This window comes from Poecilia reticulata, linkage group LG8 (assembly GCF_000633615.1).
Source record: "Poecilia reticulata strain Guanapo linkage group LG8, Guppy_female_1.0+MT, whole genome shotgun sequence".
NCBI classification, from domain to species: Eukaryota; Metazoa; Chordata; class Actinopteri; order Cyprinodontiformes; family Poeciliidae; genus Poecilia; species Poecilia reticulata.
Window position 1 is genome coordinate 26,073,659 of NC_024338.1, and position 16,333 is coordinate 26,089,991.

Below are 16,333 nucleotides of genomic sequence, written 5' to 3' on the forward strand. Positions count from 1 at the left end.
AATTACAAATTGCACAACTTACAACTGTGTTGCAACCCTGCATGAGGCTTCAGAGTACACTGGAAACACCTATACATCGAGGTGAGATTACAAAGTAGCCATTCAGAGACAGAAGCCTGTCATTAGGTGGGATCCTCTTTGTGCAAAAACAATGCTTTGCTGCTAAGAAGCATAAACASAGAATTTAGACAGCCAGCAATCATTCCYGCTGTGGATTCGGTGTTCTGCAGTCTTGTAGATGTGGTCCRTAAGGCCTCACCAACTAGACACATTTCCCTAAGAAAGCCTGAAGCTTTTATCAGCAGCCATCAGGCTTTCTCATTCAAAAGTAAAAAAAACATGRAAAACAATCACAAAGCGGTAAAAGGTACACAGAGGTATTTTGAGAACGGGGAAGGATTTAACTTTCATTTAYGAAACTGTCTTCACAAAACAACATATTTCAGATAATGGACATAACATGGGACACAACCTTATATATTTACAGAAACCTCCTCATGCTGTATCTTTGTCCAATGTTTTTTTTTTTCATTTATTCATTTGTGTTGAAAAAAAGGTGAYTTATTTAAAGTTAATCCAGAAAACTACATTTCTTTTACAAATTTAACAAAATATATCAAAATATATGTCAGTCCTATCCTCTTTAATTCAAATAGCTTTATCTCGTCGTTTCTTTGTATCTCTCTACCAGTTTCTGACTTCAATTTGAGGAAAGATTGACCCACTGCTCACTTTTATTTGTGGGACGTTCCAGTTTTTTTGCATAAACAATCCATTTCAAGTCACCATGCACCATTGATATCTAGTTCTGGGATCTGACTCAGCCTAGAACTTTCTTTTCTTCCTACTCGACCTCTCCTTGGTGGACCGACTGGTATGTCTTTAATTGCTGTCAAGTTGCAATATTCATATGTTAGAGTGGCTGGTAAAACTCTGGACCTAAATTGGACTAAACTGCTGTGGCGTGTTCTTAAACAAGCCATCCAGTGTGGCTGAATGAAAAAGAAAGAATTGGGCCAAAATTCCTCCACTGCGATGGAMAAGTCTGACTACAAACGTTTGATGGCAGCTGATACCACCAGTGGGGACTCAAGCAGTKTCTTTTTTWATTTTTTATTTTAGTTATTAATCTACTTTGATAATCRATATTTGACATTGACAGTGTACAAAACAAAACCACACACATAATGAGCTGAATTGKGTCAAGAAAAGTCTCGGAGGTTATCATATTAGGATATCTTGATAAAGCTGTGCAGGTCTCGTAGCGGCTTCAATCAAAGAACAAGATTAAATATTTAACAGAACTGTGTCAAAATGGCAAAACAGAAAACGGCTTGTGTAACAAGAGCTGGTCTTTTTGCTGACTGTGAAAAGAACCAAGCAAGAGAAAAGACGCCTTTCAACAAGCAGACAAAAATCTGTCAGCGTCCCCGTGACAGGTTTACCAAAGGGAGAGATGAAATGCCTAAAAGTTTATATTTAGCCCACTGGTCACTTTTTCCAACTTTAGCCAGAACCTTTTGTTTACTTGACAATCTGTTACCTTCGCAATTGTCTTTAGCAGCTCTATGTATGTTTATTCTGCACGACAAAATCAACTTCATGTATCTGATTGCAAAAAAAGAAAACTGTTACGTAAGGGACGATTTGCAAATTACAAAAAGGAGTCAGATATTGCAACAAACTGAGTTTTGAATATTCTACCCTTGTTTGCTTCACAGAAAACTGTTAGAAAATCTGAGGGACAGATTGTTGAAAACTGGACACAACTGGATGTTCTGAAAGAGCGATGACCACAAACACATCCAAACTGGCTTTGGAAAGGAAAAAACATCAAAGTTCTGGAATATCCCCCATGACTCCTCTTTTTCTTTTTTTTTTTACAAATTGGTATGGTGTGCTTAAAGCTGAATTTGTGCCATTTGTGATAGACCAGATGATTCCCAGCCAAAATCAAGCTTCAAGGAGTAACAAAGAGTGTTTCAATAGGAAAAGTTATCCAGATATGTCCAGAGCTGTATGTAAGTATTCAAGCTTTTATTTATTTATAAATTTGCCCCTCTCTGAATTCAAGAAAATGTACAATAAATTGTTTTTCCTAATTAAAGTTATGTGCTAAATAATCATTCCATTCAAAGAACAGATGCATGAATAAAACTCAAATGTCAAAATTAAGCTGACATTCATGACAATGATGGGCGTGTAGATTTCTCACCACACCTGCACATACTTCATGTTTATCAGGTTGACTGTACAACAACCTGAAACTCTAAATAAACAACTGAAAGTAAGTTTGTCATATCAACTGATAACATGATTAATAAACTGTTCCTGTTGTGATGAGATTGTGCAAAGGAGCTGAGTGAAACTCCCTTACAATAATTCTACTCAAAGCTGGGACATAAGTCATTTATCACTCTATTAGTGACCTATTTAAACACCCTGCGAGCGCTTTAAGGACCAAACTAAAATGCTAATTTATTGCTCAGGTCTTGTAAAAAGTCTGAACTACATTTTTGGACCTCTTTCCCAACAACGCCTATTTGTTCCAAAGTTTTTTGGTTTTTTTTGCCCTTCTCAAGTCATGACTGAAGGTTTTCATATTTATGCTAGCTACACTTCAGGCTGGCAGGCTAATTCGCTGGTATGTGTTTTTATTATTCCTCTGGGGTCAGGTAGAGCTCCTTCACCAACATGGCTCCTCTGAACTCCAAGCTGGGTTTTAATGGAAGGCCCTGCATGAGAGAAAGGGTCAAGCCTACACAGTAGGCTCAATCAAACATAAGGTAGCAATTTGTGGAGGTGGAACAGACCTTGTGAGCTTTCTTTCTCTGGATGGTAAGGTTTTGGTCTGGCCTGAGGTATCGCCACTCTCTCAATAGTTTGCTATTGAGAGAGTTTCAAGCATGAAGCTGCTATTTATGGCAACAAACTTAGCTTTAGTTTGATAAGATTGAACAAATCCTGCTCTGTCTGCGAGATAACAGCTATGTGGCGCATGTGACCAACCACTCGCTAAGCGCGCAGCCGCAGGCTGTATATCCAGCACAGAGAAAGCTGTTATGCAGGGATCTTGTCTTTTTAAATCACTGTTCCCTTCTATATTTGGTGAGAACAAGAAATAACTTGTTCAACGACAATAAATGTGATGGTTCTAGGGTTGTACCAGTATATCCAATCGAATAAAGCTTACGATTGTAAGCATGAAGAAAAAGAAAAAAATAACATATAGAAATCAAAAATAACAGGTATTAGTTGCCCATAAGGTTTTGCGGCCCAGACATTGGTCAGTGAAGCCTCCCGGTTTCATACTTGTCTCTTGAGGACTTGTGTCAATAAACACCAAGTCATCCTCACATCGTCACTCTTTGCGATCCATGAATACCAAGCACGCTTTCTTGATTAGGTTGTATGTGAAACTGTTATATAACCAGCAACAGGAACATCCGAGCATTATGCTTCACTTTTCCAATCATACCAGAGCGCATTAAAAAAGTTGTTTGGTGGGATGCCATGAATTCCTATTCGATGACATGCAGGTTCAATGAGAAGAAACAACTCTCCCACAGATAAGAAAAATGCTGCACGGGGAACTCTTGTACCTTTGGGCCATCTTTCAATCCAAGAGTAGCGTGTGGGAAAAACAGTCTCACCTAAGATAATGTCAAACCGAAAGTAAGCAGTGAGAAAGGAAAACACATACCAACGACAACATCCAAGAAATTTATTTTATGTTTTGAGATGTTTAGAATGCTTTTATCTTTGTTATAGATAAAAACTGAGTGCTCAACAAGGATGAGACAAGATCCCTGCATAACAGCTTTCTCTGTGCTGGATATACAGCCTGATGAGGTGAACACATAATATGTGAAAGTAGGTTAAAGCAGCACAAAAACATACTACCAACATTCAGGAAATTCAGGCAACAATTCACAAAGGGCTACAAAATTGGACAACTACTTATTGAAAAAAATGTTCCCCGGTCCAACGAGCCCCAGTTTCAGATGTAATATTAAAATAATAAGGTCATAATTTGCTGTGTGCAACTCCATCTGATGCAGGAACTGGAACTATGTCACAAACATCAAATCAATTCAAACTGGACTCCAATGACCTACAGAGTCACCAGATCAGCTCAATAAAGCAGCGTTAGGATATGGTGGCTGAACAGGAGAGTCAGACCAGGGATGTCTGCAGCAAATGTATCTGTCATGTAAGAACCGCTGCTCAGAAGAGTCAAACTTCTGAGCAGTGCTTCAGAGAACTAATCTATGCCTCAGTGAATGTAGGCAAAAGTGAGTCACTTTTGAAAAGCTGTCAAAGAGGGACACTTTAATCTCGCTAAACTATAGACAAATTTAAACTGATGTTATCTTCAGTTTAGTTTTAGTTGATGTAGCAATTTTAATAAACCAAACAGTATAAAGAAGAGCCTTACGTCAGTTTACCTGAATCAATCAACACCTTGCCTCCATTCGCCAGCTGACTCCACGGTCCGCCCAGCTTAACTAGTCATTGGCTTTGCAATGCGGCGCGTCAGAACAGGGGATGGTTCCTAACGAGACGTTTGTTTCCCCATGTTATAGTAGCAGCCAGACTTAGTTCACAGACACAGTCAAACACTCATGTCAGCAGCATCTACTCGGCTGGGACGCGTTCAGCCTGGAAAGCCTCCCGGTGTTTTCACACTCATTTCTCTGGCTCAAGCCCACTCGTTTTTTGTTTTTTTTATATATTATGCGAGTTGTTAATTGAGCTGTACCGAAAATCGTGTTTTTTTTTTCTCCCCCCTTCACGTTTGTTGTGGAAAGGAGAGTGTTTATTTCCAAGGAGCGACTTAGGTGCCAAACTCAGCAACGATGAACAAGAACGGGATTGTGACCGAAATCCACACGAAGATAAGAAAAGAGCCGTTCTCTACCAATTACGAGCTGGTGGGCAAAGAACTGGGCAGGTGAGTTGCTTTTGTTGCGTTTTTTCTTGAACACCTCGGCGGCGAAAATCCGTCAGCTGACTCTTTGGCAGTGTTTCCTCAGGGGTCAGAGTTTGAAACGATGCATCAATAATCGAAAAGCATGTAAACATTTTAGATTTACTCTCTGCACGTGCTTGGAAAGCGAGTTAATTGGACATTTATTGTGCCGCATTCTGTCTCGTGAGGTAGCAGCGCTTGGCACCGGGGGCGCGCGCACTGCTAATGCGCTTTAGTGGATCTCTGCTTAAAATTTCAGAACAGATTATTGTTGTTATTGAATATTTTAGATGCCTTGTGAGGTAGAATGAACTTAAAGGGTTCCACAAACTGAAACCCTCCTCCAGATGTCAGCGCTGCTGTCGGCGCTAGAAGGACACTAGCGTAAAGCTTCCTACTTATGCATTCACTGCATCACTTTGAATGTTTGGCTCTTCAGCTGTTGCAGTAGGCCCACGTTTGTGGTTGAATATTGTGGTTGTAAAAGTTTCAAATCTCTTGAGCTGGGCATCATATTTATGCTAAATAATTTGTGTCACGGCAAATAACAGTTTCATGCAATAAAATAATCCCCAAAACACAAATTATTGATTTTAGTGCAGACTTAGATCGATTGACAGTTTACACTTCCTGTTTCTATAACCTTTTTTCGTCTTTCATCCTTATGCCTATCTTTCAAGCTTAATGCAAGATTCATGTTTGTTTGCTTGAATTAGAATTTGTTTAATGTAGATCTGAAGAATATATAATTTTTTATTTCAATATCATTGTGAGGAATATAACATTTGCAAAGTACCGTTTGCGGTATTTAGGGTGATATAAAATTTCAGATCCCTGTCATTCAATTTGAAAAAACATACTTGGTAGACTTATCCTGTTCTTTATGCCCACAACTCTTATCAAAATCCTAGTCGCAGGCTAATAAAGAGATTTAAGAGGTAATTTGGTGAATCATAATTGATATCATAATCACAATTTTCAGCATTAGTATTGCAACTTCATGTTGTGTAGCTTCCCTTCATACTGTTGGTACTCTGATTGCTAGGATTGGGCCAGTTTTGCTTTCAGACTCTCTAACTGTGACACCAGCCACTGCTGGCCTCAGGTTGCCCATGAGGTACAGATTAGAGAAACCTCTAAAACTCCTTCCGCTTCTCATGGTTTCAACCCGACAGCATCCTGAGATCAGGCCCCATAATCGCATTAGGTGAAGGAATGTATGCGGACGCACAGCAGGAAATCAAGTGTAAAGTCTGTACATTAATTTGTTCACCACATTAGAGAGAGGTGGTGTCTGTTTCGATATTTCCACACTTGCCTTCCTTGAACATTGTCCAGTTAAAGAAACCATACAGCTCAGTGGCTTTTCTTTCAAGCTTCATCATCTTGCTTTGCATTACGAGATTTAGTCAAAACCAGGAACTGGAACTGCTCTTCTGCATGGGAAACGGGCATCTACAAGCTGCAAGAGCTGTCATTTCACATCTGACATGAGTCAGTGACCTGCTGAGGGAGACAAAGCACAGACGCAACAGGAAGCTGATTTCTCAATCAAATTACCTAAATCTCTCAAGTGGAAGAAGGGGAATTAGTTTTGTGTCACTGTAAAGCTGATGGATAATTGTTTTTAATAGATTCTGTTGGAAGATAAACCTAAAAGTTCCCAACAGTTTCCTTTACATAATGGCAACTTTAAATGTCAGGGTTTAAAAATTCCTCATACATTTGCAAAAAAATTTAAATACAATGAGTGAAGCAAAGCTTCTGCTTGAAATATTACCAAAATGTTCTGTGCTTCTGAAACATGAGTGTGAACATAGCCAGCTGGAAGATGGCCTTGTTTAGTGACCTCTGACCCGCTGTCAACCTTTGAAAAGGCCTCCTGTTGYTCTTTTATGTTTCCACTTGTCACTTCTTTTCTCTCCATATGTAGTTCCCAGCCCACAGATCTGAACTTGGCTAATTAAGTGTAAAAAGGCTGTGACGGCTTTCGTCTTTTTCACGCCGAACAGTGACACATCACCATTCTGTGTGCCTGGTTACCTACACAAGAGATGAAGAGTCTGGGCCTCCCAGCAGCCCGGAGAGGAGCCAAAACRGAGCTAAGSCAGTAGAGTTGCTGTTTTTGGTCAGGCGCATAGTGGTCTTGGGTTGAAAACTGTGTGAGAATTTGTCTGAAACCATGCTGACGGGTGTTTTCATTTATATTCAGTCCTGCTCTTCAGTTTTTCAAATTCAACTCTGTTTTCCCAGAGACTCAGAGTTCTTCCTTGGACATAGATGTTTACCGTGTAGTGTTCACTTTTTTGCATGCTTATAACACTCCAACAGACCTAGAGCAAATTACCCACTGTCTGACCGGGGTCAGGTGGGTGGTCCTGGTCTGGAGGCTGCTGTTTTTAGCTGACTGGTCAGCTTTTGTATGACTTGTCAAAGGAGAATCAGTGTCTCGCTAAGGGACTGGGCGGAGGCATCAACACTAATCCATTTSTCTCCGCTGCTGTCAGCTGGGAAGAAAGGGAAGTGGACAAGGACTTATTATCAGYGTGGGAGGGGACGACGGGTAATTGTGTCAGTTTGACACTTGGTGGCAATTTTGCACAAATCGGACATCCTGCCGCAGCCGTGGGTGACCCTTTGTACCTTCTTTGACTTCGTGTGCTGAAAAGGTTATCTCAGAATTTCTTTTTTTTATCATTCAGTTGGGCGTTTTCTGTTTTTATTATTTGGATTTCCAGCAACTCGACTGTTGCATCTTCGTTGTGCTTATACACTTATGAGGTCCTTGCCCACTTTCAGCAGCACTTGCCAAAAGTTTTAGGCTTATCTGCCTCTTGTCAGACCCTTCTGAAGACTAAAGGCAAGGGAGGAGAATAAGAAAATTCAACTTGAACATCTGATTCCACCCTCTAGCAGAGCAGAGCAGCATTCAAATGATGCTTCTGAACAGCCTCATCGTTGTGTCAGTACATAACAGTTCCTTTTGTCATGCATACATTCATAACCTGCTTCATCAGGAACAATCACTCATTGTCATTAGTTTGTCTCTTCGCTAATCACTCCCTTCATATCTCCCCTTTTTTTGGTTCCCAGGGGAAAATTTGCTGTGGTGAAGAAATGCACTGAGAAGGCAACGGGAAAGCAGTACGCTGCCAAGTTTCTGCGAAAGAGACGAAAGGGAGCAGACTGCCGCATGGACATCTTCAACGAGATAGCAGTGCTGGAGCTGGCCAAGGTCAACCCATATGTGGTGGGACTGCACGAGGTCTACGAAACCAACTACGAAATTATCCTCGTTCTGGAATGGTAAGTCAGCACTTTTAAACTATCTGGAAAAAATGCATGCTCTACTTAAGTATTTCTGTTTGCAAACAAAGTCGGCCCTCCTTGTCCCACTGCTGATGAGATGGATGCTGTAGTAATTTTCTCAATAATTCATCATTTCGGAAAAGCTGCAATCTAATGATGCAGCTTTTCATCACTTAAGATCAGAAAATCTCTTAATCGTCGGCCAACAAAAGCATCCTTTGTCTGGTTGCTCACCCGGTTTCTAGTTGATGTGAAAGATTTTCTTTTTTAGTTGATCTTTACGTCAGAGCACATTTTGTCATGCAACATCCTGTGCTTTGCATGGGCATAGCTTCTGGGTTTTCTTATGAATAGAGACGTGTGTCTAACGCGCAGCCTTGAGTTATTGTTGCATACAGTCTGCCTTATATGGAAATTCTCTCTCTGTGGTTATTCGCTCTTCCTGCTTTACCATCTCAGGTTCTTGCTGTGGCAGATGACAGGAACTGTCACTTTAAATGCTAATGTTGCATGTAGAGTTATGTGAGTAAATGACTTATTGAACCACAGATTACTCATTGAAAATGTGCTGATCAGTGCTTAAGGCAGTGTTCTGCCCTCGACTACACATGGAAACTAGCCAGACGTTGTCACTAAAACAGAGGAATCCTCTTGGCTGTCTGGTTGTTGACTGTTATGATTGAGTGATGTAAGACGTAAATGTCCCTTGGCTGCTACAATAACATTGTGCAATTGGAATTCAGGAAGGCTGCTTAGTGGACGAATTACCTCATTAGAGATGGCTAACGTACCTTTTTACTGTACTGCTCAGTGACCAAACTGAAGACCTCACAGGGCATTCCCATCCCAGACTTGAAATGCTTCTGTAGAACAAAAGCTGCTCTGTGGCAGCATTTCACTACTTGAATCAAGTGTGAAAGGGGAAGTAGCACCACAGCTCAACTCCACATGCCTGCAGAGAAAACATAACAGTAGGTCAGTCAGCATGAGTCCTCAGTTACCCTTACAGCACACGAACAATATCGTAATACTCAGCAGCAGGGCTTTTAAATGTCAGACACCACCGCTTTTTGCTTGCACACGAGGCGTCAAACTTGATGCAACACTAAAGGTGAAACCCATAAACCAGTTCGAAGCWGCATCTCTGAAGTGTCTAACCTCATTTTCAAGAATTGCAAACCATTTTCCATTTCCTGTGGCTTTAAATGCAAGCGTCGAGCGAGGCTCCCAAAAGCAGCACACAGCCCCATGCTTGTTTAAGTTTTCATGCATGCACTCATGCACACGTCACAGCCGCAACCACATCCGTGCCAATGACAAAGAAATGGCAGAGGCTGATTTCTGATAACCTGAAAATGCAAGCTTCGATGTGTCAGTTCCAAAGAAACCTGCAGCAAGATGATGACACATTTTACAGATTGTCACTTTGATGACAAATGAGTTCTCAAGGGTACTTTTAGCCAGTAGATCTCCCAGTCATTGTGACGTAGCTTTTCATTTCCTTTACTTGTTGTGYACATGCCTAAAACTTTATCATGAAGTTTTGTTTTACTTTTTTCAAATCACACACACTTAAAATAATTATAGTAACTTAAAGATGTAAATATACATTGCTTCAGTCTCTTATTTCTTAAAGCAAATCCTTTAATGTTTCCTTTAAATGGTCTCCTGTTTTTTTCTTAATGTCAGTATAACACCAACCTCACTGGACTTCAGCTGAACCATTACCGACACAAAGTATTGTCCAGGAAAGTCATCCAACTGTAAGGTTATCCTTGGTGACACTGGTTGGCAGGGTGCTGACGTAAACGAGTGCCCAACCTCGGTGGTCTGGTCTGCCAACATTGGATTTGATCAAATGACTTCTGCTGCAGATTATAGCAGACTTTGTTTTTTTTCTTAACAAAGACAATGACTTATTTTCCTCTGACTCTGTACCTCACCGTTGAAACTGACTTCAGGCCGGGYCTGTGTGCTTTTACACGTTTTGCCACTGAGTCACTTTTGCTCCCAAAACAACATCGAGTGCGTTTAATGCCTTTCTTGGAAAGAAGGAAAACAAAGCGTTCTCRGTTAAAACATGTTGTCTCTATTGAATTTAAGCAAAACAGACTTTATCAAGATAGCAGCTTCATAGATGGTTCTCTGCTGACAGCTTTATGAGGGCAGTGAAGCAYGTTGTCCTTTCAGGTGCTTAGCTGTTCGAACAGACTTTGGAAGTGCTTGCAGGAGGAATTAACGTTGACAGATTTAAGTTTAGTTTTGGAAACTGACTCGGGAAGAAAAAAAGGTTTTCTTCTTGCCACTGAAGTCAAAAATATTCAGTGTATTTGAAGCACGAAGACTGGAATTGCATCCAGTTGGTGTAGAAATGAAAAAAAATTGTCAGAGTAAACAGTTTAGCTGCTTTGAGAACCTTCATTATTTATGGAGGTAGGATGCTTGTTGATGCAGTTAAAATTAACAAACAGTTTATGAATGGCCATGACATGTTATTTTACAAAATTTGTTAAAAGCAGAGGCCTAGAAAGAGACAAGAAAATGATGGTTATGTAACATCGTGCCCAGGGCTTGCTCCCAAAGCTTTCCCTCTGAGGATGAAAAGTATGTGTGCCTTCTAAAGCCCAAGCACATGGTTGTAGTTTCGTTTTTTTTTTKTTTTTTTTTTGGGAGGGGAGACCTTTCAGCTTGAGGCTCTGATTTGACTGATCTTGGGCATCTAACATAAATCCACTATGTCTCCACTCTACTTAACTGTGTTGCACAAGAACACCAAGAGCCGTCAGGAATCGGACAATTTCTGCCTCAAAAACTTTGAGTCCAAAATTATTTATTTAGCAAACAAGTCAGCAACTTTGCAGGSTGAGGTTACCCTACCCTCTCTTTGTGACTTCATACAGGTTTAACATAATTTCCTTTTGTATTCACAAATGTTCTAGGCTTTGATTAGTTTTGCATTGTTGGCGTCTGCTTCTTCCTCCTATTTTACTAAACTCAATAGGTATATATCAGGCTGTAATAGATCTTATCACAGCCTCTAACCTCATGTAACATTTTTATCTCAATCATTTTTTTCAAAGAGTAGGAAGGCACACTCACAGGCAGGATGCCTAAAATGTTATTGATTTATSTTCAGCTCTACTGTAAGTGTAGATGTGGTCGAACTTTGATCTTTAAAACCAAAGTACAGCAATGAATGCGTCTTTTGCAGAAATGTAGGTCTCTATATGTTTCTGRTAACTGATGTGATTAATTTATTCCGATGTCTCCATCTAGTGCTGCAGGTGGGGAGATCTTTGACCAGTGTGTGGCCGACAACGACGAAGCCTTCACAGAGAAAGATGTGATACGACTAGCCAAGCAGATCCTGAATGGAGTCGCCTTCCTGCATCGAAACAATGTCGTCCATCTGGATCTGAAAGTAAGGACACAATTTCTAGGACAGGGGAGGACAAATTATGCCCTTGAGAGGCGCACAGTGATAAAGAGGGTTTTTCTGTTATGCAACCAGAGCTCATTCGGTGCGTAGTGACTGTGTTCCTGTGAGGAATGAGTTCAGTGGTCTTAACATAGCTATTATGTTYAGTTCAATGCATTCTGCTGCAACAATGTGTTCAACCGCTTTCTGGTTTCTTCTTACAAAACCACGCATTCATTGATCTTTACCACTTACCCACCCCCAGAAGTAGACTCGGTTGCATTCACACTTTGATTTTTTYCCAACCTCTAAACAAGCCTGGTAGTGAAGCCAAGAGGAACCCGATAGGCTCAGTGAATGATCTGAGATCAGAACAGCAACCTGTAAGCTAATGAACTACACCCTAATCTTGTCAGGAGTGTCTAGCCAGAATACCTTGAATTCATCCACACGGACAGCTGATGACGCCGGCTGCAAGAGCTCAGGCCACTTCAAGTGTGTATATATAGTCATTATGTAACAGAACTTTGCCTAATCTTTGTGTGTTTTCTCTCCAGCCCCAGAACATCTTGTTGACCAGTGCCAGACCCCTGGGGGATATTCGTATTGTGGACTTTGGCTTGTCCAGAAGGATGGACAAGATCGCAGAGGTCAGGGAGATTCTGGGTACCCCAGAATATGTGGGTGAGTTCTGGTTTCAACTTTTAAATTCTCAGATTCACATGCATCTTTTCACATTTGAGGGCTCATAACTCATGACTAATTGGATCTGTGCTTCTAATTTTCAGCACCAGAAATCCTGAACTATGAACCCATCAGCATTGCTACGGACATGTGGTAAGGGTGCTACTTTGCCATTTGTTTTAATACAATAGAATATATAMATCACTGATTCAACATGAATAAAATAATTAGAACATTTTCAGGCTTGCAAGTCAAAGAGGTAATAGTCATTCGATTASGGTTTGTAGGTTATTAGCCTTCGAAGGCTGAAGGTTTGAAACCCCTGYCATACAACACCTGGATTTTGATACAAAATGAAATATCTATTAGATAAKTGGTTKRAGAAYAAAGGCTAAATATCCAAGCTTAAAGTTGGAAAAATCATTAAAATAATTGTAAAATMCAATATCGCTCCCTTGTACATWAACCTTTATAAAAATTGCCACAAAATAGTTTTATTTGCACTTTTAGCAGTTTGTTGTTTTGATGTTTCRAAATATGGRAAAATAAGTTGGTATCACCCAATAGTGTTTTACTTTGGACGTCATTTTGCAAATTCTTCTGCGTTTGTTATCAACTKGGAGCAGGATCATGGTTAAGATCATGGCTCAGAGGAAGTCGGACAGATTGTAGTCATTGTGAATTGTGTGAAACCATCTAAGAAGACACCTTTGCCCCATAACATCCTCCTTCCTCTCTCTGTTCCAGGAGTATTGGGGTCCTGATCTACGTCATGCTGACGGGCGAGTCTCCRTTTCTGGGTGATGACAAGCAGGAGACATTCCTCAACATTTCCCAAGTCAACGTAGATTATTCGCAGGACACGTTYGAAGGGATCTCCTCCCTGGCAGTTGACTTTATCAAGTCCTTATTGGTGAAAAACCCCAGGTGAGGATTTTATTTGGAAGCAATTTATTTWWTTTTTTCATACGCATGAGTGTTTTATTCCTTCACTTTAGACATCCAGTACTGTTGGTCTGGCTTCCTTGAATTGAGAGTGTCAGATTTGCTCAGCAGCAAAATAAGAATCGAAAATATTCCTCGGTTGTGCAATTGACTTGAAGATGAAGTTAATCGGATACTTTGAGCTAAATCAATAATCTGCTTCTATCTGCATCACCTTAAATGGATTTTCACACCAAGGAAGTGAGTCACGTTCGCAACCAGCGGAACTACATGCGTGTKGTTACATGATTCACGTTACTGTTACACGAAGCCATTTCCTCTTTCTGCTAATTCTAACTGCAAACTTGCTTCATTTACAGAAAAAATGTCATTTTATTGATTTGGACACAAAATTAACAGCCTTGCAAGTCTGTTGAGGGGAAAAAACAAAAGTTCTGATTAACTTCACTTCTACCCTAATTAGACTGCTCCAGCGAAGAGGCCTTCATTTGCAGCTATAATTTGTCTGTCTCACGGCCAAAGCCACAATCTCGAGTCAGTATCATTTAATTGCAACAGATTAGCGGTTGCAATGGGGGGGACTGCAAGTTTTCTTATGATTTTGGGTCTTAATGAGACAAAGGGAACAACATTTTTTAGAACTGAAAGTACTGTTTATGTGGTTTTGCGAAACCAGTGATGAAAAGGAACATACCCRACGTCTGAGAGAATTGATTGAATTCGGAAGACCCAGGCCATCAAATGATTATACAAACTGTTTGGGAATTTCCACTCATCCACAGTGTTATTGTGTTTGTGTGCACAGGAAGAGAGCCACGGCAGAAGAATGTCTCAATCACCCCTGGCTGAACCCCCTCTCCCCCTCCCACCCGCACCTCCACGCGATGTCGGCCTCCTCGCTCGACGAGCCCGAGATGAGCCAGTCGGAATCGGAGCCCGAGAGCCCGGCTCCTTCCCCGGAGCTGGCCTTTGAGTCGTTCCTCATGTGCCCGGTTCAGGGCGAGCTGAAGACGGGCCGCCACGCCTTCTCCTTCAGCGAGCCGCCTTTCCGCACGCGGTCCGAAATAAAGCAGGAGCTGATATGCTGACCCGAGTTTCACTTGCGGTGAGAGACGAGACGGATCCAAACTGAACGGAGCAGAGGCTGAGGAGCCGGAGGGGGGGGCCGCGCTCTGCGGCTGCTTTACGCCTGGCTGCCTTTACTGCTGTGATGTCTTTGAGCTGAACTGTTTGTGGCTTCATACCTCTGCCTGTTTTTGTGTGACTGCGCTTTTGAACGGATTTGGAAAACCTGCGCAGCAGGAGAAGCGTTTGAAGCAGGAAAAAGAAAAAGGCAGGAGATGACACACGAGGACCTTGTTGCACGACTGCACTGCTGCCTTAAGAGTGACAGAACTGAACTCGGCTGCACACTGTCCCCTGCACTGGTTTCGTTTTACCCATCCAGCCTGTTGGACTGGGTTGCAGTTCTTTTGTTCTTCGCGCACCAGAATAATTTATCCCTCTGTTGACTTGTAAATAATTTCTCTGTAATCCTTTGAAGACGGTGAAGAACTGAAACCTGGTTCTATTTAAAAAAAAAAAAAATAAGGAAATGCAACAGAGGGTAGCACCTAATGCTGAAGCCAGACATTAAATATTGTTTTTTTATGTTTATTTATGTTTGACTCATATTGCCTCAGCCCCTTAATATTCAAGCCACATAAATGCCTGAGATTAAGGCTGATATAGTAGCATTCTTATTTTTTAAGACAATCTTGAGCACTTTTTTTATTTTGTTTGTTGAATTAAAGGCTCATGAAGCATAATCCACTGTTGCACAGTGTACTGTACAAATACTGTTTTTCATTCCTATGTTTTTGCCACRTGACCTGAATATAATGTGCCATGTATTTTTTATTTTTCCCCAGCCACTCTTGTTAAATTCAGTTCAACCTTATATTTTTGGCTTTTGCACAGGTTGCACACAATATTTTGTACCTCCATGGAAGGTTGCTTCTAGATTCATGCTTTTTGTCCAAGAAAGAGGAAACTGTAGAAGTCTGAGAGCATCCGACTGATTATTTAATTTGTTATAAAAAAAATAAAATCTTAACGACACAATCTGTATTTGTGATTCCTGCCTTCAGATTTTTTTGGGAGCAGAGAAATCGGAAAGCATTTCTCAAAACTAAGAAAGTACTAAAATGTATATTGTGAGSTGTGAGAATTAATCTGAAAAAGAAACAATTTTCTACCACCTGTCAACATTTAGCATCAATACGATATTCCTTTTTGTACAGTAACTTGGATTCATTCCGGTTTTCTGCTCTTGAATTTCAGAAAGGTTTGCACTCGTCCTTGCGGACATCATGTTAATATAAATACATGTTTGTTTATGGCATGCATTGCAAAATGTACTAAGAAAAAAAGAAAATACATGTGCTTTTGTATCAAACACTGTTGTCGTATACTTATTAAAATAGAACTAGATTTAATTTTCAATTAACTAAAGAATTGAAGCACCTTGTTTGTATAGGACAGGGGTCATCGACCTTTACAATTCAGAGCCATTTTTTTCCTTTTGCTTCTACATCACATTTATCTTGAGTTGTAAAAACTACCTGACCYCGTTTGATTAAACGTAGCTTATCAAGTTTTACACGTGTAATATAACATTTAATTGTTTTCCGGTTAAAGGCTAATACCTTTATTCTTTTTTTTTTTTTTTACGTCTTGGAACAGTGAACTTTTGCATATATATTTCCTTGAATTAGACATTCGACACAACTAGCATGTGCTCTGAATGTCAAAAACATCACAACATTAAAATAACTCGTTGTAGTGAGAATAGAGAGGCAATGGCCAGGATAGGATAACTCTAAAATGTCTAATGCATTACAAAACTTGGTATTAGATTTCTGTTATTTTTATATCAAAATAATGCTCGGTTCGCTTTGTATTGATTAGGCCAACGTATTGGGAACCACTCTGGAGGGACTAAAGAGACACGTGCACATCCACAG

The 16,333-nt window shown here is 40.5% G+C and overlaps 1 protein-coding gene across 1 annotated transcript; it reads left to right on the forward strand.

Annotated features, from left to right (window-relative positions):
• The first annotated feature begins 4,536 nt into the window (after window positions 1–4,536).
• Window positions 4,537–15,437, forward strand: stk17al (serine/threonine kinase 17a like). Its single transcript, XM_008417050.2, has 7 exons — window positions 4,537–4,954; window positions 8,066–8,278; window positions 11,558–11,702; window positions 12,257–12,383; window positions 12,488–12,536; window positions 13,131–13,310; window positions 14,134–15,437. Exons 1-7 carry the CDS (start codon window positions 4,860–4,862, stop codon window positions 14,414–14,416), a joined length of 1,092 nt encoding a protein of 363 aa, XP_008415272.1. The 5' UTR covers window positions 4,537–4,859; the 3' UTR covers window positions 14,417–15,437.
• Window positions 15,438–16,333: the final 896 nt, after the last annotated feature.